At 45.0% G+C, this 26,540-nt stretch overlaps 1 protein-coding gene across 4 annotated transcripts in view; it reads right to left on the bottom strand.

Moving 5' to 3' along the window:
• LOC147187798 (utrophin-like) overlaps positions 1-26,540 on the bottom strand; it is a 95,774-nt gene that overhangs the window by 2,083 nt on the left and 67,151 nt on the right. The window contains exons 61-78 of one of the 4 annotated variants that reach the window (XM_086099846.1): positions 26,426-26,504; positions 25,820-25,880; positions 22,172-22,233; positions 21,984-22,058; positions 18,003-18,204; positions 17,316-17,401; positions 15,707-15,864; positions 13,833-13,999; positions 12,582-12,693; positions 11,296-11,432; positions 10,493-10,531; positions 9,927-9,992; positions 7,974-8,039; positions 2,917-3,078; positions 2,611-2,848; positions 1,121-1,199; positions 931-1,014; positions 362-387 (exon numbers count right to left, since the gene is read on the bottom strand). In XM_086099846.1, the coding sequence (XP_085955972.1) occupies positions 362-387; positions 931-1,014; positions 1,121-1,199; positions 2,611-2,848; positions 2,917-3,078; positions 7,974-8,039; positions 9,927-9,992; positions 10,493-10,531; positions 11,296-11,432; positions 12,582-12,693; positions 13,833-13,999; positions 15,707-15,864; positions 17,316-17,401; positions 18,003-18,204; positions 21,984-22,058; positions 22,172-22,233; positions 25,820-25,880; positions 26,426-26,504 (1,899 nt within the window). The remainder of the gene's footprint in view (positions 1-361; positions 388-930; positions 1,015-1,120; positions 1,200-2,610; positions 2,849-2,916; positions 3,079-7,973; positions 8,040-9,926; positions 9,993-10,492; positions 10,532-11,295; positions 11,433-12,581; positions 12,694-13,832; positions 14,000-15,706; positions 15,865-17,315; positions 17,402-18,002; positions 18,205-21,983; positions 22,059-22,171; positions 22,234-25,819; positions 25,881-26,425; positions 26,505-26,540) is intronic. The other 3 variants (XM_086099848.1, XM_086099847.1, XM_086099849.1) reach the window with 3 other exon arrangements.

Below are 26,540 nucleotides of genomic sequence, written 5' to 3'. Positions count from 1 at the left end.
CAGAACATGTGTGACATCACACCCAGAAATGGTTGCCAGCCAATCGCAGGGCATACAGACGAACAACCATTTGCGCTTACAATCACACCTAGGGACAATTTAGAGTGCTCCGGGCATGTTTTTTGGAATGCGGGAGGAACCCGGAGTACCCAGAGAAAACCCACGCAGGCACGGACAGAGACAACATGCAAACTCCAAACAGGGAGGCCGGAGCCAGAATCGAACCCTGCAACTGTGCACTGTGAGGCGGACCTGCTCACCAGTCGACCACCGTGCCGCCCCATTTCACACACACACACGCACACGCACACACACACACACACACACACACACATATATGCGCGCACACCCGTCACCTTACCTGTGGTCTGGACGAGTGGCTTGTTGCTGCGGGCAAAAAAACAAAAAACAAACCAAAAAAACGTTAGAACTTCTGCAAAATGTCATTTTGATGCTATAACTCAGAATATATGTTTTTTACGCGAGCAATATGTTTTTACTGCTTGCAATCATCCATTAAGTGGGTTTAGCGGCCGATCATAAAGTTGCAGCAGCATTTCCGACAGTTTTAATTTCATTGGAGACGCATTACACGCTTACAGAGTGCAGCAAACAATATTTTGGCTAACTATGCTGGAATCGTAACTCGTGACTTTTAAATCATTCGAGTTGAATGGAATGAGTATTTCAAATGATGTGACATAGTGGCTGCATTTGGGGTGACCGCAATGTCACTCTCAATCAGGATTATGAGAATAAATTCCCCCCCACCCCCATTCTCGGTTAGTTTTGTATTTCGTTTTGCCTTTTGATTTTCTATTAAACACGGATGACAGGTGCTGACCGGCAGTCTTGCTGAGGATGATGGATTGACGCTACAACGCGGTAAGAAGACGAGGAGGAGGAGGAGAATTTTGAGGGGAAACTTACGACTGCATGCAGGGAAGGAGTTGTTAATCTGCTCCATGACATCAGCCAGATCAGAGCTGCTGTTGTGAGGCTCCAGCAGCTCATCTGAACACATACACGCATGCATGGAGTTGGAATCCCATTTCAATTGGAGAGAAGAAAAACGGCGCCTTGATCACCCCTCAAAGGTGTTTGCTGCCGAGTGTTTCACCTGAGTTCTCGGGAAGTGGTTCTCCATCTTGCACGGCGGGAGAAGACGAAAGTCCATTGACCCTCAAGTCCACTGCCGGCTGAAAGGGGAAAACAACACCAAAAAAAAAGTCAATCGAATGAGCCCTTGCACCGAATCGTGAGGGCAAGTTCACTTTTGAAGGACCCCGCGTACAAGCCAAATTGATCCTTAAATGGCAGACTTTCATTGTTTTTGTGTGAGGGGGAATTTTGAGACTTTTTTTAATGGGGTTCTTGTGAGGATAAGCGGCTCGGATAATAGGTGCATGGTTCTAGTAATGACAATCATGCCTACCAAATGTCAGGGTGCGACGGGAAAGTGGCTGTGGGGGATTAATAATGAAAGTCTCAAGTCCTCTCATCAGAGCGGCAAATGGTTCATTTAGTAGTTTTCATTGCAATTATTTTTTAATTTGTTTTGATTTTTATTTTTTTAAATTAGTTTTCATCGCAACTTTGTTAGGGTTTTTTTTCGTAGTTAATTTTTTCATAGATGGGGTATTTGTCAAGAGCAAGATAAAAACAAACAAACAAAGTGTAATTCCCTTTATTTTATGTTTATTTTGACAGTCAGCTTGAACTGGGAGTGACCTTAAACAGCGTAATGCCTCTTTGGAGGAACTGTACTCAAAAGTTTTTTGTCTCAAGGCAGACTGGAGTTTAAATGCGTTTACAAGGACAAATCTGTAAGACAGGCGCACGACTAAGCAGAAGGAAATATCAAACTGACCCTAAAATGGCCATTTCAGATCAAAGTGGCAGATTTCCCGCTTTTTAGTGGAACTACTCACGCCAGGGCTGGACTACTAAATTTTGTTTCCTCTGACAAACTGGCCTTCTAATAACAATGACACCACTGGAGCACGCACGGTGACGAAGGAATGATAATATTCCCTTTTTATGGCTTGCACGGCAACAATAAGAGCTAAGTGTGTCATCCGGATGACTGTGGACAGCGTTCCAGATGGTGCAAACAAGCAATTTATAGCCGGTGACATTTAGAGCCCCATCCCAGATTCCCTTTGGCACTCAAAGCCAAATCAATGTTGCCAATATCCTCTCTTCTTCTTCTTCTTTTTCGCCGGCTGTTGCCGGAGGCGCGAAGATGTTGAAAACAAATCCAAAGGCTCCTCTTGCATTAGCTATGGTCAAAGCTCGCTCGGATTAGACCGCAACACGTGTGAAGCTAATAATTATAATAATACCCGGATTTGGGTACTCTTGTGCGAGTACAGGAGAAATTGGCCGGTTCACATGAGTCAGAGTTGAAGACTTCGGGCTCACTTTTGGATTGACACTCAACTCTGTTCCATGAGGCTGCTCAGCCTGAAAATTGCGAGGATTTTTAATTTTTCTCCATAAGTCGTCAAGGGAAATAACAATAAGCCTAAACTTAAATCAACACACTGTTCAATTGTGTCTCTTCTGAAAAACTTCACCAATCTCGGATGGGCTTGTTTGTGTGCTCACCTGGTGCAGGAGTTGCCTGAGGCGATGGAGCTGCGACTCCAGCTGCTTGTTGTGGTCCTCCAGGATGTGCATGCGGGCCTCCAGGCGGCCCTTGTGCTGCCGCAAAAGCTTCGCCTCGGCCAGGAGGTCGGCTTCGTCGGGATGAGCCGCCGACATGGGGCTCTCCGGCTCCCACGGGCTTCCGGCGGGGCCCCCTCGCTGCTGCTCCTTCAGCTGCTCGTACTCCCTCTGGAGGCTCCTGGGATTCAAACCGTCCCCAGTGAGCGGAGATTCTGAAAGCGGAGGCAGACGTGGGGTCGACGATACCTTTGCTCTTCCTCCAGGCGATGGATGACCCGCTCCAGCTCGCCGCGCTCCTCCCTCTCCACGGCCTGAAGGATCTGCACGGGGCTCTGAGGCTGGCTGCGGGGCGAGCCCTCGCCTCCGAGCGTCTGGCAGTACTGAAGGATGAGTGCGTGCTCATCGTCCCTGTGTTAAAAAAAAATTTTTAAAATTAAAACATACGGCAATCGTCAAAACCTATGCTAACACCCTTCTGACGCTAATCGTGATAAATGAGCTGACATAATTTTATGTTACTGAGAAAAAAAAAATCACAAGATTCTGAGGGATGCTAACTTGCTGAAGCTAAACTTTTTGTTGAATGAAATTCCCAAAATGCAAATTTCGACGGTGGTAATATAAAGTGACTTTTTTGGGAGGGGGGTAGAAAATGCCATCCAAGCGTGTAACGCAACAAACAGATTAAAAAAATAAATATAGTAGGTTCACGATATTACATGAAGCTATTTTGGCACAACTTTGCTTTAAGCTCTGCAAACCCCGCATATACAGCAGCACATTTATCTGGCTGATAAAATGGAATGAAGGGGGATTTAGTGCAGGTGCATGGGGGCAGATGGGAGGATTAGGTTGGAGCTGGAGAGATAGTAGAAAGAGATGCAGGTTTTTTTGTGTATATGTGCTTTTTGTCCATCTATTTACACGCTGTATCAGATCTGACGAGAGTGTTGCCATGTTTTTTTTTCTTTCTTCCAGATTAACACTCAAATACATGAACATTAAAAGATATCGTGTTTAAAAAGCTGACCTTACTTCACACAAAACGTTCATCCAAACCATTTGAGGCTCGTCCAGCCACATACTATGGATGCAACATACCGTCTCGGTCATTGCTGAATTGCACAAGTATTACAAATTCATACAATTGGAAGTTTGTTGTTTTGGCACTTGAAGTGCCTCCTCAAAGTAACAACATAAAAAGAACAATAACCCCCCCCCCCCCCGCCCCCCCCAAAAAAAAAAAAAAAAAAAGCAATGGCAAACTTCAACTAGTTAGCTATCTGGAAATACAGACCGGAAATACGTCAGTTGTGAGATGAGATGCTACAACCGTTCCAAAGTACAATTCAATCACTAGCTAGCTAAAAGAGCGCCAACAACCAAATCTAGTAAACTCTCACTATCATCTTGTTTAAATATACGTTAAGCACACAGAGCAGAGAGAGTCTAAATGCCCGTGACTATTATTGTACGCTCGGTTCGTAGGTGTTGGTGCTCGTTGTGTGCTGAAGTAGCGGTTGCTTGAAAGTTCAAAACTACCCTAGCATCTACGCTAATTTTAGCGAGCTGCTTTTATGTCGGCACGAAGGCGGGTTTAAATGACAACAAAGCAAGCGGCAGAGAAAGAAACAATAAGAAATGGAACGAGCAAGGCAGGGGAGGGAGGAAACAAGAAAAAAAGCAGAGGAAAAAGTAAATGTCTGAGCTTCTACTTGTAAAAAAGGGAAACTCAACAAAATACTCCAGCGGTGCTTTTGAAGGTTACGATATCAAAGTCGCCTTGCAATCATCATAAATTTGTGCTTTGTTGCTGTCACTGTGTTTTTTTTGCTGACAGATCCATTCAGGAGTATAAAGTGGGACACCTTCAGTCCTTCAGGTTACAAACACTGACGACTCATTGGAAAAAGAAGTAACATGTCATATCAGCAGACACTTCTGTTGAGCAATTGGATGTCTGGTTTTTCAGGATTGCTGAAATACACGACAACTACACTGATGCACATACAGTACACAGTGTGTGTGTGTGTGTGTGTGTGTGTGTGTGTGTGTGTGTGTTTCTCGCCATTTAAAGGTATCCCTTCCCTTTGGCAAAACACACATAGAGGGGAATTCAAAGTAGGATGAATGCGTGGATGATATGAAAAAGAAGCAATAAACCCTCCTAGCTCCCCACAAAGTGACGGATATTAAAAACGGGGGTGAAAAACAGAGCGGTGCAGAGTCGTGGCCTTTGCTGACTTGGACAGCAACAAAAACAGCCGGCTTGCTAATTAATGAATCCCTTTTGAACACGCACACATAATATTTGGGCTATTTGTGCACGACTGTTTTGGATGTGAGCAAGCCTCAAGCCGCAACTCAACACGGATGTAATTCAGGGGTGATCTCAATCCGTTAATCGCAGGTTTAGGACAGGTGTGATACTGGTTTGGCTGCCGCACGCATGTCTGAGGTTGCTCAGGGAGTTTGGGTGAATGCTCAGACGAGGGAACAATGGCTGTGAGTGTGAGTAGTCACATATAGAAAGACAGAAGAGCAAGAATGTGGGGGATTATTTTAGTTTTTAATGTCTGATAGATAGAGCGCCTCATTGTCTGCTGTGAGTGCATGAATGACACGCAGAAAAGACGAAAGAGTGATGGGGAAAAACATAATGAACTCCTATGTGACAGCCAGCCAGCGTGCGGCTTTGGGCTGAGGTGGCTGCTTGAGAGTGCCTCGTTGTCACAGCGTGGAAAAAGCCCTGTGACAACCCGGTGGCTTGAAACAGATATTTTCTCAGTGGAAACACTGACAAGAGTTGTGTGTTGGCAAAAGAAAGATGCTACATGAAGTAGCATCCATTTTTTTTTCCAGGTTGGAGAAGTGCTAATTGATTGACACTTGAGTAGAGAGGTGTTTTTGAGAGCGGAGAGAACGGTTTGCTTTTTCACAATTTTGAAGTACCATTTTCTACTTTAAACAACTGGGGTTTTTTTTTCATTTTTTCAATCATTCGTCTCTGTGGCATATAAAACTTAGAAGGCATTGTTTTTCACTTCGGGGAGACTTTAAGCACACACACACACACACACAGAAGGTTAGAGAGCAACGTTGCACTTGAACTTTTTTAAATGAACAATTAACAGGAACATCATGAAACAACAAAATAAAGTGTTGCAAAACACACTCGCAGAGAAAAGCTGATTATCCCTCCCATAAAACCACGAGCAAGAAGCAAGTTAAATCAAATAGGGGAGGCGAATTAAATGGTTTTCTTCAAGTCGGTGATTTGTCGTACATTCCTGATGCAGTTCATCAAATATGATGCCGGGGATCCTGTGTTTTTAAGCATGGCTGTTCATCAAATTAGGAGCTCTATTATATTTAAGGGACATCATACAGTATACTCACTATAGCGCTACAAAATGTCTTCCTTTGTATCGTGGATAGGGAGTAAATCCCAATACGGCAGTTTAATGGGTGTTTTTGTTCAGCCTTCGTCATCATCATCATCATCCACCTCCTCACCTCCTTCCCGCACAATTGTGTATGGGCGTCAGGTTTGTATGAAGGAGACAAAAAGAAGCGAGTGGGAGCGGGCATAATGTGTTTGTCACACACTTCGAATCCATCTTCCTCAGCAATGCTTTTGCTGCTCCTCTATTATTTTGTTTTTCAGCAGTCTGGAGGACTTGAAGGCTCGTGCTGATCAAAGCATCCAAGGTCACGTGGAGGTGTCGTGGCGTCAGGTTGCGCTCGCCCCAGCGGGGAAACCATGCTACATGGATGACGGTGAGGATGAGGATGAGGATGACATTCTACTCAGCCCCTCAAAGGGGCCTCGCGTGGTGGGATGCCTCCAAGTGGCGCGAGGGGGGAACGCCGGGGCTCTTGGGCCCCAGTTGCGGCTAAATGCCCACCAGCCGGCGGGGGAGGAGGTGGGGCCTCACCGGAAGGTGAGGCGCCCAGGGCTCACCCCGCTGGAACGGAGGGAAGTGGGAGTAGCCGCCCCACAACCCTCCTTAAACAAAAATCAGGCGAGGGCCCTTCCGGGGCCCGCACTGAGTGTGAACCTCGCGGGGCACCAGCGAGAGTCGTACCCCGTGTGGGACCCGGGAGGGGGGGCAAGTCCCTGACGGGGGCCGATTGCCCAGGAAGGAAGGAAGCCCCTCAAAGGGCTTGACTTCACGCTGCGCAAGTCTTCAACATTTTTAAATTATTTTTAGACGAGTGCAATTCTTTTTTTAAAACATTTGTAAGAGAGGCATTTTCTGTTGTTTGAATCAAACAATAAATTAAAAATATTTTAAGGAAAAAAAACAAAAAATAAATACAATTTAAGAATAGAAAAACTGAAAAAGATCATGTGCAGTAAAAATAAAGTAAAATAAAAAACAGTCAATTAAATAAAATGAATAACTATCCAGAAGCTAAAATGAACTAAAAAGGAGGGAAAAGGTCCTGATTAAAAAAAAAGATTAAACAAAATAAAAAATCTATCTCAAACACAAAATAAAATATATAAATACATAAATAAATTATTTAAAAACAATTAAAGTTATTTACAATTAAATAAACACAATGGACTATCAAAAACAGACTCAAAAAGATGAAACAAAATAAAATCAAATTGACTTGAAATAAAACGGACTAAAACCAACCAATAAATCCAATAGCTAAATTTATTTTAAAATAATAACAATAAAAATGATTACAAGAATAAGAAATAAGACATTTCCTTCTAACACTGAGTGGTGTTAATCATTGTAATCATGTGCTTTCCTCTAGTTTGGTAAAAGGTCCATGACACACTCGGGTCGCTGAGCAACACACAGGCGTACGCGTGCGCACACAAAATAGAGTTCAGCACTTTTCAGCACAGTTTTACATCTCTCTCCCACGTGTCTGATCAAGATAAAGCGTTGCTATCAGGCTACGCTGAAACCAATCACTTGTTCGCCACCCCAATTTCTCGCAGCCCTTGCAGTCTCGGACAATTCCTGGAGAAACACTTTTGATAGCTTTTCAGCTGCAGTGTTGCCTTAACTTACAAGTTTAATTTGTTCCGTGACTAGGAGCATAAGTTTAATCGCATTAATCACATAACCAATGTTTTCTTCCCCTTTAAAAGTAATTGAAAGGACATGAATCCGTTCCAATAGCCCTCCAAAACGGCATTTTTTTTTTGGTTATGTGTTTTAAATCAAGAAAAATAGATAAGAGATAATATGAGAACATAAAAGACAAAAGAAAAAATGTTTTTACACATTAACATACACTACTAAGGTCATCAAGATAAAAAAAAGAGCTCTTACATGCTTCCTGTAGCTGAGCTGCTGTCTGTAGGCAGCGATCCGTTGGACCTCTCCATCTGTGCCAACCTGAGGGACAAACATCATCACTCAACATCCGCGCTCCGAAATGTCATCGCAATTGGTCAGAGGAAATAATGGAACGGGACATGTGTGGCACTGAAGTACATTTTTCAGCTAACTGCATTAATCGAGCATATTGGTTTTTCTTACGAACATGTGAAAACGTATCTGTAGTTTCTATTCTTTGTCAAAAATAGGCTCGCTACTTTATCCAACCTCCGCGGATGATGCACACCGTAAAAAAGACATCCACCGTAATTGAGATTACATGGCTTTTCCACATGGCAATGACGAGGCACTCTCAGGCGAGCCATGCCAGGTCAAACACTGATCCACACGATGGCTGCCTAGTGGGACTTCGAAGAAATAAAATCCCCCTTCGCTACACTTCCGCCTTTCTCAACGTGACATGCAGAAACGATGAGGCACTCTAAAGCAGCGACACCAGTGGACTATCCAAAGGCAATATGCATTTTTTGGGGGTAGCGCCATCCTTCAGCTGTTTCTGATACTGTCTTTGCAACTTTGGGCTTGAATTCCGAGGTTGTTTGATGCAGAACCCTTCCAATTGTGAGGGTTGTTTTCTTACAAATATCTACTAGCGCAATTTAATAAGAGCATGTGGCTCCGGAGGGGAGTCACTAATGAGCCTGTTTTTCCCGACGTAAGCGTGTAATTACTGAAACTCTGTCACAGACACAATCTCTTCTTCGTGATGAAATGTAACATTTGGCAGAAAATTAGCAGAACGATCCTTTGTAGCTGACATAAACACCGGCGAACACCAAGAGTTGCCTAATTTAGTCTTGGGACAGCCGTTACAAAATGCAAAGCTGCTTCGAAGACAAAATCATCATTTTGATCAGAGGTATTCGACTGTTCTGGTAAATTTCCATTACATCTGTGGAATGAAATCTGACAAATCCCAGCGTGGATGAACATGTGCTGGCTGATGATTAAGCGAAAGCCATCACACGCTGCGTAGTCGGCCGGTGGTTCGATGCAGCGCACCGCAGCATGACGGAATTAGCCGAAAGCCAGCTCTGTAGGACATGTGATCTGAGCATCGATGTCAACAAGTCACCAGGCAAACACTACACACTCCTCCTAATGCACTTGAAATGGTTGGAAGTGAGTCTCGTCTTTGTTACAGAGTGGTGAAAATTGCACCAATTATGTCATCGTGCATAATTCTCTTGCCATAATATGAAGAAAAATGTATCAAATTTTGTGCATCTCTGTGGTCCTTTGTCGGAACATCTTGACAATGTTTTACATTTTGCTAATTTGACAGGCTTTGCAATGGCTGTTTTTCTCTCTTCTAGTCGGGGGGGAAGGAGGGGATAAATGCACCATTCCCCTCGGAATATTTATTTATTTAAAATTATGTCCTGACTCTTTAGCTGAAAACATTTCTTTATTCACACAGGAAAGGTTGTTCGAGCAACTCCCTGCAGATAGATTACTGGTGGCGTTCCACAAGTCTCCCTACTCCCTTCTCAGTCAACTGATTTTTTGTTTCTGTTTTTTCCTGTATACAGACTATGAGTGTCTAAAATGTTTGGTGTTACAGTAGAAAACTAGTGGTGCTTCACAACTTTCAATCCTAGGTTCACGCTACAAAATGCAAAAACTGGAGATCCAGTAGGAACACTAGAAAAGATACAGGGGTTTATGACTGTCCTGACATATGACGTTTCAAGACTTACAGGGGGAATGCTACAAACGTATTTAGTTGACGGCAGGCTTGGCTAACCGCCGTAACTTAGTGTTCATCATTTAGTCCACGACATCAGGACAGAACTCCAATGCAAACCAAGGAATTTATGCTGCTTTATGGAATAGGACCATATATGGAATGCTCAAATGTTGGCAGGTGGGAGGGCGGGGTACCTGCTGGCGTACTGCTCTATCCTGGAATGGGTGTCATCATGGGATAAGTGAGGTGACTGGGACAGCCTGGAGACGAATGGTGTAATTGAGATGAATGAGTTTGGGTGAGCGACCAAAACCTCATTTAAAGGATTTATAGGCACACGCGCGCACACACACACACACACACACACACACACACACACACACACACACACACACACACACACACACACACACACACACACACACACACACACACACGCGCGCGCATCCACAACCCAGCATGACCATCCGCAACGTCATCGCGCAAACAGGAATGGGGGAACAGGATGATCTACGAGGAGACCGGAAGGCTTTCGACAGCCGCTGCTTGGATTGCTTTAAGGAAAGCAAGTGAGCAAAGATGTTGGCGTCACGTGCACAGTCAAGTGTGGATGAGTCAGGCAGGTAGGAAACATGCAATTCATGCATGGCTTTAGTTGAGGTGAGGCGGGAAAAAGCTCCCGGACGACGTGTGGTTTGTTATAAAATAAGTACTCAAAATAAATTAAAGGACATTCCGGTACTCGATTGTAGATACTCACTCGTACTGCTCCGGACACATGCTGATGAGGGTGATGGGACTGTAAGAGGACGGGTGGGGGGTTGTGTTGAGGGGGTATCACAAAACATATCTGGGTCAAATCCACTCAGTGTGCCTCACAAAACACAGCAGGTGAGGGAAAGAGGGAAATAAGGTATGTTCGGTAGCACATGATCGTAAAAGTTAAAAGCCTCTCAGTGGGTTCCTGTTTTTTTTTTCTTTCACACATTGCTGCGTGACGATATGAATCAGCCTTGGCGCCGGTTCTACATTAAGGAGAGCACCGGTGCAGCTGCAACAAACATTGTGCCGAGGCATAATTAAGCAAAGACACGGGAGAGGAGAGAAGAGGGGAATGGAACACTCCTCATCTGCTGGTGCACGGGGGTGTGAGGAGATTTGTTATGAAAATGCCAGATGTTCGTTTTTTTTTTTTTAACTGTTTCATCAACCATACGCCACAGTGCAACCTACAAAATGCAAAGGTGGTTGTCCTTCCAAGATTGAATTTCAGTCCTATTTTTATCATGTGAAATACTAAAAATATAAATAAAAAAAATAAAGCAGAGCAACTGACCGAAATGCAATTTTTTAAAATTTTCCAAAATGACAGTCTTTGCGATTTAAAAATTGCATTCTACTACTTTGTGATGTCAATTAGAATTTGATTAGCTGTGCGGCCTTCGATATAACGATAATATAAGTTGGTTAAACTCTGAATTTCCACTTTGTGGGAACCACTGTGACAGTTCTGCCTGTGGCTGCATTGGTCATTTTTAAGAAGAACCCTTCAGTGGCACTCACCTTTCCATATTGTCGCCCTCGAGGACGGTCTGGACCGGTAAGTACCCCAGTCGAGGGTGCTTGGCAAAGTATTTCTTGGAGCGGAATTTGTTCTTCAGCACTTTGGTAAAATCTCGCATGTCCTCGCCTGATGTCGTCTGGCGGAGACAAAGGGTTACATAATTTCAATGGGGGGTGCAATATGTATCGCTCAAAGTTGACGGGAATGGAAGTCTTCAGCTGTCTTCGCAACCCACATCAAGTAGTTTGGAAGAGTCTTTAAAAAAACCTCTTCATGCTGTTTATTCCCACTTAGTTGAAGTTAACTGTCAAACTAAACCTAAAACAAAGAGAATTGCACCATGTGTATTCAAATCAACCCCTTAGTATAGCCTATAGCTTAATGGTAATGCTAACATATGCTATACGTTTTTTGTTTTTTTTGTTCAAGTCTCTCTGTGCAACGTTATAGGAAATGGTCCAAGTATCGATTTTAACTGCATTAGAGGTCAACGCCGAGCCGGCCCACTCTGTGAAACAAGTCTTCCTTCTCCATTAATCTCATCGCACACTTTTCCCTTTGTGGCAGTGACAAGTGGCGACTGCTCAAGGAGCCCATGTGGAGGAGCTCCACGCATCGACTGATAAGGTCACGTATTGTTTTGGGGGTTTTTTTTCCTTCCCCTGATTCCATCAGCGGACTTCGTCAGGCTTGCCGGACTGCTGTCACCAGCCCAAATACTCTCCCCAACGTCGGCGCACTGATTGCTACCCGTCGCGTGCACTGGCAAGAGAGAAGCTCATCAGCGCGGCAGGAGCGAAGACGAGGAAGCAAAATGAAACAGGCTCATCTAGCCGCAGACAATATTCATTACATTTGCAAAATTTAAAAAGCAGATATATTTAAAAAAAAAAACACAAAAACAAAAACGTTTGATACTGGAATTAGTTTGCCTAATTTGAAGCTCAATTACGAAGAGGCCATGGCTTACTTTCACAAATGTCAAATGTCAAACAATCTTTGATGACACTCTTCTCGCTGCATAGAAATTGCATTACCCGATAAAGAGAAAAAAAAAGAGCATTATTTCATGATTTCTTCAGGGAAATTTGAATTTGATCAGAAGCGGTCACCAGTATTGATGAAACGGTAAGCGAAAACATTTAAAGCGCCACGGCAGCTCTATTCATGAATTTGAATCCCTTTCAGCTTAATTTTAGGCAGAATAGTTAATAAAATTGTGCTGCATAATATGGTTACAAATGTGCTATTTTGTCCCAAAAATGTGCATATGTGTGCGTCTCACCGGCGTGCAGTACTCCACCATGGGATAATTGAGCTTGTGGCCCTTGGCGGTGCGCCCAGAGAAGAAGCAGCTCTGACACACGTCGTAGTTGAAATGCTTCAGGCTGCGATACCTGCACACACAAAAAAAAAAAGGAGTGTTAGGACAAAAGTCAGGCCACGCCTTTAGGACCAAAGTCAGGACACGCCACCTTGAGTCTCAAGCTCACCGACAAACACACCACTGCTAGATGTGCCACAAAAATGCAGGGCCAGCACTGAGGTCTATTTATAGAATATCTTCAAGTTGGCATGATGGAAACAACGAGGCTTTATTAACCCTTTCATGCACCCCGTAACCTCATAACATGATAGGCTGTCCACTGTAGTAACCACTGTCCCTGAAAGGGTTCATGAGAGAGAATGTCGAGAGTTCAAGTGCAATGTGTAACACGACAGCATGTCTGCAAAGGCGAAAAGCTGGTCATGTATCAATTTGAGCTCATTTTATAAACTGATATGGAAGCTGCGAAGGCCACAATTCACACGGTCACGCAACATGCAGACTGACTGAACCAACACGCATTTCTGGGCTCTCGTGTGGCGACGCCCACGTCACTCACCGGGAAGGCCCTGCCTTTGAAAGCCATAGACAGTCAAAATCTCGATAGTCCAAGCCCCGTATCGCAAGTTTACTGTATTTTTGGTTCCTTATGTATGTCTCAGCTACTCAATTGGTTCGTTTTCAACCGCCAACAGCAAACAAAATTTCGGTTGAAAAAGCTCCCCGAACCTGGTCCGAAACTGAGACTGTGATTTCCTCAACGCTTACTCCGCACTCTCCTTGCTTCTGTCATCGATCAGTGACATGACTTCGGAGACACTTGATTCATCAAACGTTTTTTCTGGTTTTCGGTTGAAAGAAGACCAGTTCGCCACACGGCATCTTGGCACGATGTTACAATTTCACAAAATGGAAAATAAATAATCGAACCAGAACAAAACGTGCGTGTGTGTTATGGGTTGTTGGCCAACATCGTGTGTGAATGTTCAAACCCTGTGGAGGTTTAAATGATATTTAGTGAGTGGTCTGGCCTCTGCTGACATTTAGATAAATGCCCACTAGAGCAGAGCTGCCCTTTATTATTATCAGCAAACACCAGCGTGTGTGCGTGTCTGCCTTTGAACTGCGCACAGCCACACACCCACAGACACACTGAAACACGCAACCTCCATTTCACAAAAAGCTCCCGGCTCAGTGCAAGACGCGTACCTGAAGCCCACAATGGGACACTCCTTGCAGATGTTGCACTTGGCCTGATGCTTGGCCGTCTCGGCGGCAGCCACTCGGTGCAGGACGGGGAGCCACACCATGGACTGAGGCTCCATACGCATCCAGTCCACAAACTGCCTGGGCTCCAGTTCCACCTTATTGGTCGCCTACCAGACAAAGGAGGACATGGACAAAGCGTGTTTGGTAACTGGTCAGGGTTATGACAAAAAAAAATTTAAAAAGCGCCAGGCTATTAATTGTCACTCCCAGTTGAAGTTTACTGCCAAACTAAACATCAAACAAAGAGACCTACACGCTGTGTATTTAATTTAAAGCAGCTAAATAACTTTACCTTTGGGAATGCTACCTTAATGCTAACACATGACAGAGTGTTGTAAGCCTTGAAGAACTGAGATTGACCACCTTTTGCTTATTTGTTTGAAGATGAAAATGAACCAATCTGAGAAGGCTGTTCATAATAAGGAAAGAATTCCTGCCCCCTGGCCCAGCCCAAAAAAAAATCTAACATAACCTTTCTGACACTGACAATCAACAAAAGGGCAACAAAATGTTGCAGTACCTTTCAACAGACTCAAACCTTTTAATTATTGTCGATACTCCTTAACTCATTCAGTACCATCCAATTCTAGACGAAGTCTGAAAAGACGTTTAAAAACGTCTTTGGGAGTGAATGAGTTAATAAGCACGGCAGTTTTTTCAGCATGTTTTCCGTCCTTGCCATATATAATTGAGCATTGTAAAGTGAATTCAGTAGAAGAAAGTAGGAAAAAAAATTGATACGGTATCATATGGGCTCAATAAGTGCCCCAAAGGCCAATGAAAAAATAGCAGCCACACCCCAGTTTTCGCGATGCAGAGTCCACATTACTCAATCATAAATAATCTCCACATAGACAAATGGAAAAAAAAAAAAAAAAAACAATCTAACTATCAATATCTTTCAAACTGACTCAATGTCTTCATGTGCTCAAGTCAGAAGTATAGAATTACGATGTTTACACACACGCTACCGCAGCGTGAAGGGGGTGACCCCCGATAAGACAGATGGACGGTTAAATGGAAGCCAGTGACAAAAGTACAGTCAAGGAAGCCAAATTTATAGCCGTGCTATGCATTCATCATGCGATCGTTAAAGCAAATGGATTGGACGTCATTGACGGGACAGACACAGGTGTCACGCAGGGCCTGCGCTTGTGTGTGTGTGCAAAACGTTTCAAGGAACCAACTTAGTTTGATGATTGAATGACTTCTGCACGACTGCAGCACATCTGGCGTGCCAATTCGGGATGGAGCCAGCGTGCTATTTATTTTGCGCGTGTGCATCCACAGGAAAAAAAAAAAGAAGAAATTTATCGCCTCACCCCAATTTAAATGCCCACTTCCTGGAAATGAAACCGTGGTGGAAGAGAGCGAGAGCAAGCGCGAGAGTGAGAGAAAGAGGAATGGATGCGAGATCCCCGAGGGGATAAAGACATCGTTAAATGCCAGGAACATCCAATGATAAAGCTGCTAGATTGATTCGCTGGCTGTCGTAAAGCAGCGGGGAGGACAGGCGGCAGCTGACCGCAGGCCATGAGCGGCTGTGCGGTTGGTCAGCACGTCTTCAATATTCTAGTCCTCCTTTGGCTTTGAGGTGGTGACGCGGCGGAATAGAAATGAGCTTTGATGAAGACGCTCCACTACTGTCTGCTACTTCCACTTGACTTTGGGTGAAGTCAATTGATTTCCCCGCTTCGCATCCCACAAAGCATCCTCCAGTATGCAGCATAAATGTTCCAATCTGAGGGCCTTTTTTTTTTTTAATGCACGACACGCCAGCGTAACTCGTATATTGTAACATGCTGCGTCCTTACGTGCTGGAAGCAGCTGCGCACGCTGGGCTCGATGTTGGAGCCTCCGAAGGCAGCCACCTCTCCGAGCTGCTTGGGGATCTGGATGGCCTCGTGAAGCAGGAGGCCCAGCTGCCGCTGGTCACATGTTTCTCCCGCTGACGCCGCCTGACTGAAGAGATCTGCGGAGGGATGGACGGAGGAAGTTATAAGGCGAGAGGATCTTCTCTGTGTTTCCATTTTCTGTTGCGTTTGTCCACGCTGGAGTCCTGAAGTGAATTTTATTGAACATGTGCAATGTAATTGTGTGTGGTCAACGACGGACAACCCGACCACAACTTCTCCTTGGCCCCACAGGCCAATAGAAAATTGTCACATAGTAGGCAGGCCCACTAGTTGCTAGGTAGACTTTATCGGGCTCAATTCTGACGGCCACCAAGGCCAATGAAGAGAATTATCATTTGCTTCCATGGTCACATGTTGCTAGGCAGAAATCACAGGTCAAATGGATGAAAATGCAATATATCAGCAGTCCTCAACTTGTTAGCTGGCAAAATTCGACCTGCCCCCGAAGACAAATGGGGGTGAGGGGGAATGGTTTTCACCAGTCTTGCTGCCTGCCTTGTTGCCAGGCAGATTTCATGGGCGCAATCATAACTGAACAACAGGCTAATGAAAAGAAAAAAAAAAGTGCCATGCCCCACTGGCCCATTTGTTGCCAGGCTGAGTTCATTGAGCTTAATTACAACAGAAACCCATCTGATCTGTATTAAATATAAATTCACAAGAGAACATCACATTTCCAAAAATAAAAGGCCATTGTTCACTCCTCACATTTCTTCTGATAGAAACTACAATAGAGTGCATGAACTAAACCATGCTAACCTCTCACAAGAGTCTTTCCTCTTGAAGAGAATCACGGTGATTGATTATAGTGGTACTTTTAGACATCTCTCACACGCACACACACAAAGAACTGAGACAAAGGGCATGACAGCTCTTTGTGCTCTGATTAAAGCTGACTTCAGCCCCATTTCCCTCATTCCTGTAAGGCGTGTGTGTGACTTCCTCCAAACACACCACTTTATGACATCAAACCTATCAATACCAATGTGCTCGCAGATATCGTTTGACACAGCCGACTATGTGTGTGCGCGTGTGGGAGCAATTTCTGAGCCAATGAGAGTGCGGGGGGAGAGGAAAAATGCGATCAGGCGTGGATGATCCCCTTCACAGCCTAATAGAATGTGCCGAGGGAATGCCGAAGCTCAGCGAGGGAACATTTGACGGAAAGGCATGTGCAAAGGGGAGGAAAAGGAGGAAAGGGAGCCAAAGTAAACAATGACGGAGTGACACTGGCGGACAATTGGGACAAGGAGAGGGAAGGGCAATAAAGGAAAAAAAAAAACAAATACATTCACACCGACTCATCCTCCAAATAAACATGCAAGGACAATGATGTAAAGCGTAGGAGGTCGCTCATCCAATTACCCCAGCAGCATGGAAAGCCGTTTTGAGCAGTTAGTTGACAGACTGTAGGAGTAGGCTCTTTGTCCGCTAGCGCCCTTATAAAATGACTAGCGCACTGACTTTCTCCATCCGTCTGTGTGTGTGTAGAGTGAACATAACTTACATTTGTATTTCTCCTCGAGGTGGCCCTTGCAGAGAGACAGCAAGCCGATCTTCATTGACATGACACGGATCTTCCCGCTTCGACCGCTTTTAAAATCAACACAAGAATCAATCACACGTGGAAAAAAAAAAAATCAATTTATACGAACAAGAGAAACATGATTAATTCATATGGAGCTGATCCATTTTAGGGCAGGGTGGTCTTGGAGGTCTATGGTCTGTGGCACAGGTGTCAAACTCAAGACCCCGGGGCCAGATCCGGCCCGCCATGTCATTTTATGTGGCCCGCGGAAGCAAATCTAGCATGCTAACTAGCATGATGCTTGCGAAAATCTCGACCCAAAACTTAAAAATTTCATACGTAATAAATAAGAGACATCTAGTAAGCATTTTCTTGTTTCCAAACCCCTCATTACAGTAACTTAAACAATTGTTGAAAAAAGCCATCATTATTGACTTTTAAAATTTTGTTTCAGTCATAACAGCCCTCCAAGAGAAACGGTAACTAAAATGTGGCCCACGACAAAAATTAGTTTGACACCCCTGGTCTACGACAACCTTATTATCCGACCCATTTTCCTACCCTGCTCTCTGTATTTTCTTCTTTTTTTTTTGGATGACAGCACCTCAGAAGTATTTGTGTCTTTGCGATAACAGCTTTTGTTTCTAACTATGCATTCAAACATACGTGTCGTAGACATTGAGCAGCCAGTTGAGACACATGTCGACGCAGAGGGGCACGTTAACCAGGTCTTTGTGCTCCTGCTCCAGGCCGTCGTAGATGGTCGTCAGGCAGTTGATGACGTCCGGGACGGACATCAACTGGTTGTTGTTGGTCAGCTTGTGCTGCACAAAAGTGTTCTGGGCCACGTTCAGGTCCAGAAGGTCCACTGCAGATGGAGGACATGTGATGAGACTGATAAAATCCACGATGAACTTTTGAGCAGTGGTGCCAAGTGACATTTGAGAAAGAGAAGGAGCTAAAAAGTGGCCCACGGTGTTCATAGAAGCATATCGGAGAGTGAATAGCGAGAGAACAGATGGATCATCATGATTAATTATTGAAATGATGGAAATTAACCAGTCAGTTTCCACAAATCTAATTTGCTGGTGACATAATCTTTTCACGCAGTTTTTTTTTTTAATAAAGCACGGGGAAAAAAAGATGAAAAGGCAGAATTGGGGCTTCTCATAAAACTATAGACACAAATTTTTCGGCTTTACGATTTCACCTCTGCCCTTTATTATTAACTGTGATAAGTTCTGGCTTCCAGTTTTAGCAAATTGTGCTTGGCTTCCAAATGGAATGCGCTAATAGGGGAATTAATCAAACATGCCATATTTTCATGAGCATACGGCGCACCGTGTTAAAAGGCGCAGTCTCGGTTACGACGCAGGCATGGTAAAACACACGTTAGTTTGAACAAAAATACGGTAGCATGCATGCACGCTAGCCTAAGTTTTTCAAAGGCAGCGGGAGCAAAACATTAAGTGCCCTTTTTTTTTTTTTACATATGACTTTTAAGTGCCCCTTGAGGTCGTGAAAATACGCTAAGTGATTTGGAAAGTGAAGAAATTGAAAAGTGTTCAACAACTATCCGGTGAGTAGTTAGCCATATCCGCAGCAGGTCTCCAAGGTGAACAGCCTCTGGCATGTTAGAACAAGGTGGGTAAGGGAAGTCGGCAAGTCGGATCCGTAACTTCGGGACAAGGATTGGCTCTAAGGGCTGGGTCGGTCGGGCTGGGGGGCGAAGCGGGGCTGGGCGCGTGCCGCGGCTGGGGGAGCAGCCGCCCCGCCGCCCGCCCCTCGCCGCCGCCGGAGCCGGGGTGCGGGCGCGGAGCCGCCCCGGCGGGGGTCAGGCGGGCGGAGTTGGACGCGGACGGCGCGGCCGGGCAGGCGGCGCGACGGGGCGAGAGTCCCGGCGCGCTGGCCACCCGGCCCCCGTCCCGGCCGCTTCGCCCGTTCCCCGCCGGGCGTCCGCGCCGGCCCCGCGCGAAGGCGGGTCGGTGCGAGGGTGTCGGGTGGGCGGGTGTCGGCGGCGACTCTGGACGCGCGCCGGGCCCTTCCCGCGGATCTCTTCAGCTACGGCGCTCGGCGGGTCCCCCCGTCGTCGCGGCCTTCTCGCGCTTGTCCCCCCCCCATGAGGTGGCGCGGGGTGCGCATCCTCGTCGGGGTCGCCTCGGCCGGCGCCTAGCAGCTGGCTTAGAACTGGTGCGGACCAGGGGAATCCGACTGTTTAATTAAAACAAAGCATCGCGAAGGCCCGCGGTGGGTGTTGACGCGATGTGATTTCTGCCCAGTGCTCTGAATGTCAAAGTGAAGAAATTCAACGAAGCGCGGGGTAAACGGCGGGAGTAACTATGACTCTCTTAAGGTAGAGATCCGGGAGGGTGTGCGTGCGATGTGGATATGGATGGTCAACTAGGGAATGACATCCCCGGTGGAGTTAGGTCGGTTCGCAGTGACTACCCTAGCTCATGTCAAGAGTACCCTTGCATGAACCTGAGAGGATCTCTGTGTCGGTACCAATCCTTGGGTCACTGGTGGGTGACCCGGATGTCCTGCTGGGGAAACAGAATATGGGACAGCGACCAGGGAGGGGCGACCCTGGTCGAGTGGGGTCGGATCGTGTGCCGACCCCATTGATGTTGTTGGGAGACTCAGGTCTCAGAATCAGTGGTAGCAGAGAGGGCGATTCGGGGAGAACTGGCCCCGCTGAGGAAACCAAGCCTAATAACGGTAGGCTGAGCGTTATGGGTAGCTCCGGCCGTACCTTATGAGACGCACTTGACCCAAGCTGGAATTGGCGTTGTTGCGGACAAGCACCGGTATAGCTGTGAATAGTTAGAGAGTGGGTGGAGAAGGGTCCGAGAAGGCCGGATAGGGAGGCATCCGGGTGGATCGAACGTGTTCTTCCGCTCTGCATAGAGCCGTTGGGTGCGGGAGTGAAGCTTTGGAAGCCACGGGTAGCTACCAGCCCGAGGTTCAGTCCTCGAAAAGGCGCGACAGTGGGATTCTAGGGAGTGAAGGAGGGGTGTCGTCATGCTCCTTCCCCTCGTCGGGAGAGTATGTGTTCATCCGTCTCATGTACAGCACTTAGATGACCTCTTACTCGACGGCCGAGCATAAAAACGCCGCAATGCGGCCTGGAGACTTTCGTCATGCGGCCCCTTCTCGACGGTTTGGTGTGTTAGTATCGGCTGAGGTTTTGAATGACAGCCGCACTACGGCGCCTTTGGCGCCTCCGTGCGACCTCCGGTCGCAGAAAGTATGAAAAGTCCCAACCGTATGGCGAAGTCGAAGGGTCGCCGTTCGAAGGCCTGCACCCTGAAAATGCATTTTTCCTTTGACTCGCTTGTTTTAGAGTGTCTTGCTGTCTGCTGCGAGTGCTTTCAGTTGTGTTTAATTTTCAGGTCCAGTACAGTTGCATTTAATACAAAGATTTAGGTACTTTTTTCATTGAGTTATTTTTTTAATTTTATGTGCAATAAATTTTAATTGAATTAGTATTGAAGGTTATTTTAAATCTTCCTTACACACAGGGCCCGGATGATTAATCAGGTATCCAGCCTGTAATTGAACTTTATCTTTATTGCTGTAAGCAAGAAGGAACCCAAAAAGAAGTTATTTCATTTGCTATATGTATTTTTTAATTAATTGGTGCAGTGAAAAAAAAAACCCCAATAAAACTGAATTATATTAAGCTGTCAGTCAACATTTGTAATCACCGACATCTCCGTTAACTTCTTTGCTTTATGTTACCTCCTGTGCACCAGGGCCACAGGCACACACACATTCGCTAGCTGCCACGCAAACTCGTTTGTGCCATTCGAGGCCCCCTGGCACCGACTTAACCCAATTAGACGTTTTATTGTATGCCTGTCATGCGCGTGTGCGTGCAAATGTGTCATTCACACACATTACATGAGCAGACATTTGCGGAAAAAAAAAGGAAAAAAAGACCAAAAACAAATGAGTCCCGTGGATCCGTGTATGACATTGGGATTGGATTGCCTACGTTTGGAAACAATCAGGCTAATGCATCCCCCGCAACAAATAGCGACACGCATTGAAAAACAACAGTGCAAAAATGATGGGTTTGCGTCGTTGCAGCTCATTAGCGGTCCAGCACAAATACTCCGGCGCACCAGCTTGAAAGCGCACCTGCACTGAGGAGTTTTATCTTTTTGCAGGGGGAGACAGCTGGGTCGTCTCAAAGGGTGGGCGGCTATTATCACGTTGTTTCTCGGGTGAGTGATTGTTGAGACTGCACTGTGCTTCCTTACTCTACTACAGACATTGTTACAGGTATATACAAGGTCTGTAACGAAAATTACGACAGCTTGGGACGAAGTGCCGTTACCCAGCAAACTGGAAAGGACATTTAAAATTAAAGAGTCAATGCTCTTTAGCTGGTTAACTGGTTTTTGGTCTTGGTCCTGTCATGGTCTCGGCTTACATCCGTCTCGGTCTCTTTGAGTTCTGGTCTTTGGGCAAGTGCGTACAAACGTGCTACAGAGCACTCGCACTTCCCCGTGTATATTTGCACAAATTTATCTTCAGTCCTTCCATGCTGTGTTGTTCACTAAAGTAAAAGCAATTTGAACAGCGTATCCCCTTGTTGCGCCCACTTAGTAGCATTTGTGTGCGCGTGTGTGTGTGACTTACAGCACAGAGCTTTCTGCAGACGGCGAATCTTCATGGCGGTGCGGTACGCCGAGAATCTCACGTTGTTCAAGTCCGCTGTGAACAAAAAGCTGAATTTTACTGTGTCCATCATTGTGAAATGCGACAGACTGCCAGATTTGGTATCGATCGGATGAAAGAAGCATCAAATGAGCTTTTGTGTTACCTACCTAGCGACTGGTAGAGCTCCGTCATCTTGGGATGGTCCCAGCAGGTTGTTTGTGTCTGATGGCTGAAAACAGCAGAAGAAGAAAAAAAAATGCCATCAGGATAAAGACCATTAGTGAGTGCCAGGTGCCACACGCAGCGATCTTATTTCCAGAACAGCTCAATCTGGTAGATCGCTGGCCAGTAAGCCACAATGCAAGTGGACTGTAACGTCAAAAAGTGAAGACATCACTGCGTTGGCAACAGTGGCTCGCACTATTTGATGTGTTTGTGTTGCGAAAGCTGTCATCGCTGTTTGAGTTCTCAAATACCGTCGGTGTGTCCAGTGAAAGCAACGAAAAACACACTCAACTGTCAATCAAATGCCACTCCCACAACCTGGGAAAATGGATGCTAACTTCTATAGCATCTTTATTTTGCCTACTTAAGAAGCCATATTAGATCTATAATACATCCCATGTAGCTACAACGGGGCGCTCTAAAACAGCCACGCCAGCCCGACACACGGCCAACAACGAGGTGCACTATTATCCGAAGCAAAGTGCGTTTTCGTGGTGTGAGTATAGTTAGCTAGCTAACTCCATGTCGCGATTACTGAATTCACTTTACATGGTCTTTTAACATCCTACCAAGCAAAGTCAAAGCTGACACAGCAAAAAAAAAAACAACAAAAAAAAAAACAACCAACCAAACAAACAAATGCAAATATCATAGCCGAAGTAAGCAAAAAAAAAAAGGTGGCTGTGTGCAAATAAGTTCCCACCGACGGAAACCCACCGCAGAGCTCCATTTCCTGTTTGTTTATTACCCCATTACGAATAAAATAGAGCCCAATAAATAAGCAGACTGCAGCGCGCAAGCTGCTTCTATTGCCGCTCATAATGACGGAGGCGCGCGGTCGCCCCGCTGCACAACAGCGCGGGCCGGTGTTTCTATCAAAGCTGAGGGTGCAGCGCGTGTGTGTAGATCAGCAGCTCATGAATGCCGAAATGAGAACGGTGGAGCTGTCAGCGTGCGTTCACAAACTTTGACACAGATGCTACTAAGATGGTGGAGTTTCGATAAAACAGCAGGAAGCGCGTATGGGGGGGGGCCAAGGGGACAAATAGCTTCTCAGGTGAGCAGTTCAGTTGGGAGAGCTGTAGTAAAAGTTGGAGTCTTTTTTTTACATGCCATTTAATGAGCAATGAGAGAACGCAATTTCTGTAGAAATTGTGTATGAATGCTGAAGACTTGATGATGAACTGGAATGGTTCTCGCAGTCATATTCTTTATTCTTTATCCTCAGTGACGATAAATACTTATACTGCCCTCAGGTGGTGAAGGCAGGCACACCAGAGGGAGCAGTGCAATGGCAATTGACTTGATGCAAAGTACAAAAACTGTACAATGGCAAGAACTGGCGGAATAATCATAAAGAAATATTGGGAGCGGTACATGTGCTAATAAGCTTAAGTGTGTTTAAAGTGTGTGCAACCCACCTATTACATATCCCAAAAAGTCATCAAAACAACAAAATGTGACACAATGAGATGGTGAGTGCCGTTTCCTTTTATCTCTACCAATTTGAAATGAAAATGTACTGCCGGCAAGTGGTGCCGAAACAGCCCTTGTTGCTGCGTCAGGACCAGCGGGGGGCCTTGTGAAAGGACAGAGTGATCCACTCTGGATGCTGACATTTTGTCTCCAGAGCCATTATTAAATGCCATCTCTCAGTAAGCATCAACAAATCAAATAAGGTCTCTGGAGGCTAAAGTGCAGACTGCGGCAGGTAGATAAAAATGGATGAGTCACGGCAGTTATTTTTTTTTTTTAAGTAGGAGGAATATGATCAGCGTTTTTGACATTTTTTAGTACGCACATCCACTTGCGGATTAAAGGGTAAAAATGTACACCTTGATTTGTATGCCAATTTGCCGATTGCAATGGTAGAAGTTGTGAGAATTAGTGACGGGCGAACAGATGGACGGATGCGTGGGGTATCCCTCACATAAAAAAAAAAATGTAATCATTTATTAAGTTGAAATTAGCGATGCGCGCACCGTGCTGAAATTGAATTTACATTTCAGTTGAGTTCCCGTCTGACGCCTATGTGTGCTTTAAACCCCTGTTCCACTGATTTGTTTACGAGAGTGGGTTGCTGCAGGTTCAGCGGTCGGCCACATCTGTGTTCAAACGCTGCTGGCTTTTATCTCCCAACAGCTAAACACATTCCAATAATAACAAATCGACCGTCCGTCTGCCCCCCCCCCCTCCTCCCCGTGGGTCCAAACACAGTGTATGTGGTTCAAACGCTTCTTATTGATCTTTCCATTTAGAACCTCATAAAAGTCAAGTTAAAAAAAGTCAGTGACATATACAATATGAAATAACCTTTTGGAACACTGCAGACGACGCTGGAAAACAAATAAAAAATACAAATGATAATAAAATATGACACCAAAGAGTCAATGTATTAAGCACGGTGGAACTTCCAAGGCAGTGATTGCCATCCACCGTGTCATTAAATTAAATGTCTTGAGCTCTTTGCAGATCACTAATTGTTTTGTCAATAAACAGTTGACATTACATGCAACAATGTTTTCAAGAGTGACATTTCAAATGTGAGCGAACTCGAGAGTGAAACAAATCTGCAGTCTGGCTTGGGCAGTCAGCAGTTTAGGCGGTTGGATGATTTGTGGCTAACGAAGCTAAAAAAAGTAACTGCTCCTGTTTCACCTGATTTGACCAAAAAAAAAAAAAAAAGTGAATGGGAAGCAAGACAACAAGCTGAAATTGTGACTATCAGAGCGGCAAGAGATGCGCTTGCCACTGTCAAGCAGGTGTTATCTATTCACCAGGTAGACACGTCGAATCAGCAGAAAGACAACTGTTTTGGGGAACTGAGCTGAATATGACACGTCAGTGGAGGTCTTTGTTATAATGACTGTGCCCGAGAAACATTTCAGTGACAATGAGCTGTTTTTGAAGTTACGTTTGCTTTTTTGCTTTTTTTTTTTTTTTAGTCCTTTTGCGATGCAAATTATGGTCATTAAAGTAAAAGCTGCAGAATATAAAATAAACACATTCATTTGGCAAGTGTGTGTGTGTGTGTGGGGGGGGGGGTTGTATCCCACTGGATAAAAATCAAATCTGAAAAGAAAATTGAGGCGTGCAAATGGGCCTAAGCGGCTGCATGTCATACATTTTCCCAAATGCATTTGTGAGCCTCTGTTGGTGCCCGCTGAAAACAATGTGAAACGTTTTCATCATAATTTCAATACGTATATTGGGTACAAACACAAAACTATATAAAACAAATTTTAAACTACACATACTTTCTTATCTGCAGAGTCGTCATGAGTCTTATGATTGAGTGAATTTACTTTATTTAATCTACGACTCCTGGCAGGTTCCACAAAATGGAGCCTTCTCCCTCCCTAAACATTGAACCACATTATCACATTTTTTAAAACGGTTTCCAAGCTACAAAGGGTTGCTTAACTTCCCCGTCTCCGCTAAATCAGTGCAATTTCCTGAGATAAATATTTGTATGTAGGGTGTATATGTAGGTCAGTGCTTCTGTTGGGCCTCGCTGCATCTGACCAACAACCACTGGAGTAGAACAACTATTTTAACCAACGATGTCACACATTTTTCTGGACACTTACTTGATATAATATGGAACTTTATTTTGAGACACCGCCCGCTGCCAGGGGAGCTGCACAGAAGCTAGGGAGACAAGGAAAGACCACAATGAGAGACTCAAGTAAAAAACAAAAACAAAAACATGCATGAAATAGAGAGGAAGTGGGTGGGCGGGGCTTTCCAGGCAGATGGGAGAAATAGGAAAAAATAGGAGCGTATAAAAATATAGTTGGCGGACCTGTATAACCGAGGCAACTGATGCGCCCAAAAATGTCTCAGCAATCCAAAGCTGCATTAAGACTATTAGCGGTGACTATTAATGCTTGGTTGATTCCCACAATCCCTTTTCTGACAAAGGCATCGAGAAACACACGAATGAAAAGACCTAAAAAATTTTTTTTTAAAAACTAGAGATTGGGAGATAAGAGCAAGGCTTTATTGATCCCTGAGGAGAAAATATGCTACCGGGGTTATGAGTGTCCATGTGAGATGATAGACGCTTTCTGGTTTGTCTGTCCTTGAAATAATGTCCCAATTGAGGGCCAATACTGCATTTAAAAAAAAAAACAACAACAACAACAACAGAAAAACAACCCATATGTGACTTCAAGCGAATGTTTGCTACTCACTGGATAAGAAATGCTGAGAGGAGGGGCCAAAGTCTCGGTGGGCTTCCTGGAGGAGTTTCAGTCTGTCCTCCACTGCCACCTGCAACAAGAGTCGTCCAAAAGATTATTCAAAAAC

This window comes from Hippocampus guttulatus, chromosome 20 (genome assembly GCF_054856545.1).
Source record: "Hippocampus guttulatus isolate MCC_2025c chromosome 20, RoL_Hgut_1.0, whole genome shotgun sequence".
Classification (NCBI taxonomy): domain Eukaryota; kingdom Metazoa; phylum Chordata; class Actinopteri; order Syngnathiformes; family Syngnathidae; genus Hippocampus; species Hippocampus guttulatus.
The sequence above is the reverse complement of the archived record's forward strand: the minus strand, read 5'-3'. Positions and strand labels throughout refer to the sequence as shown.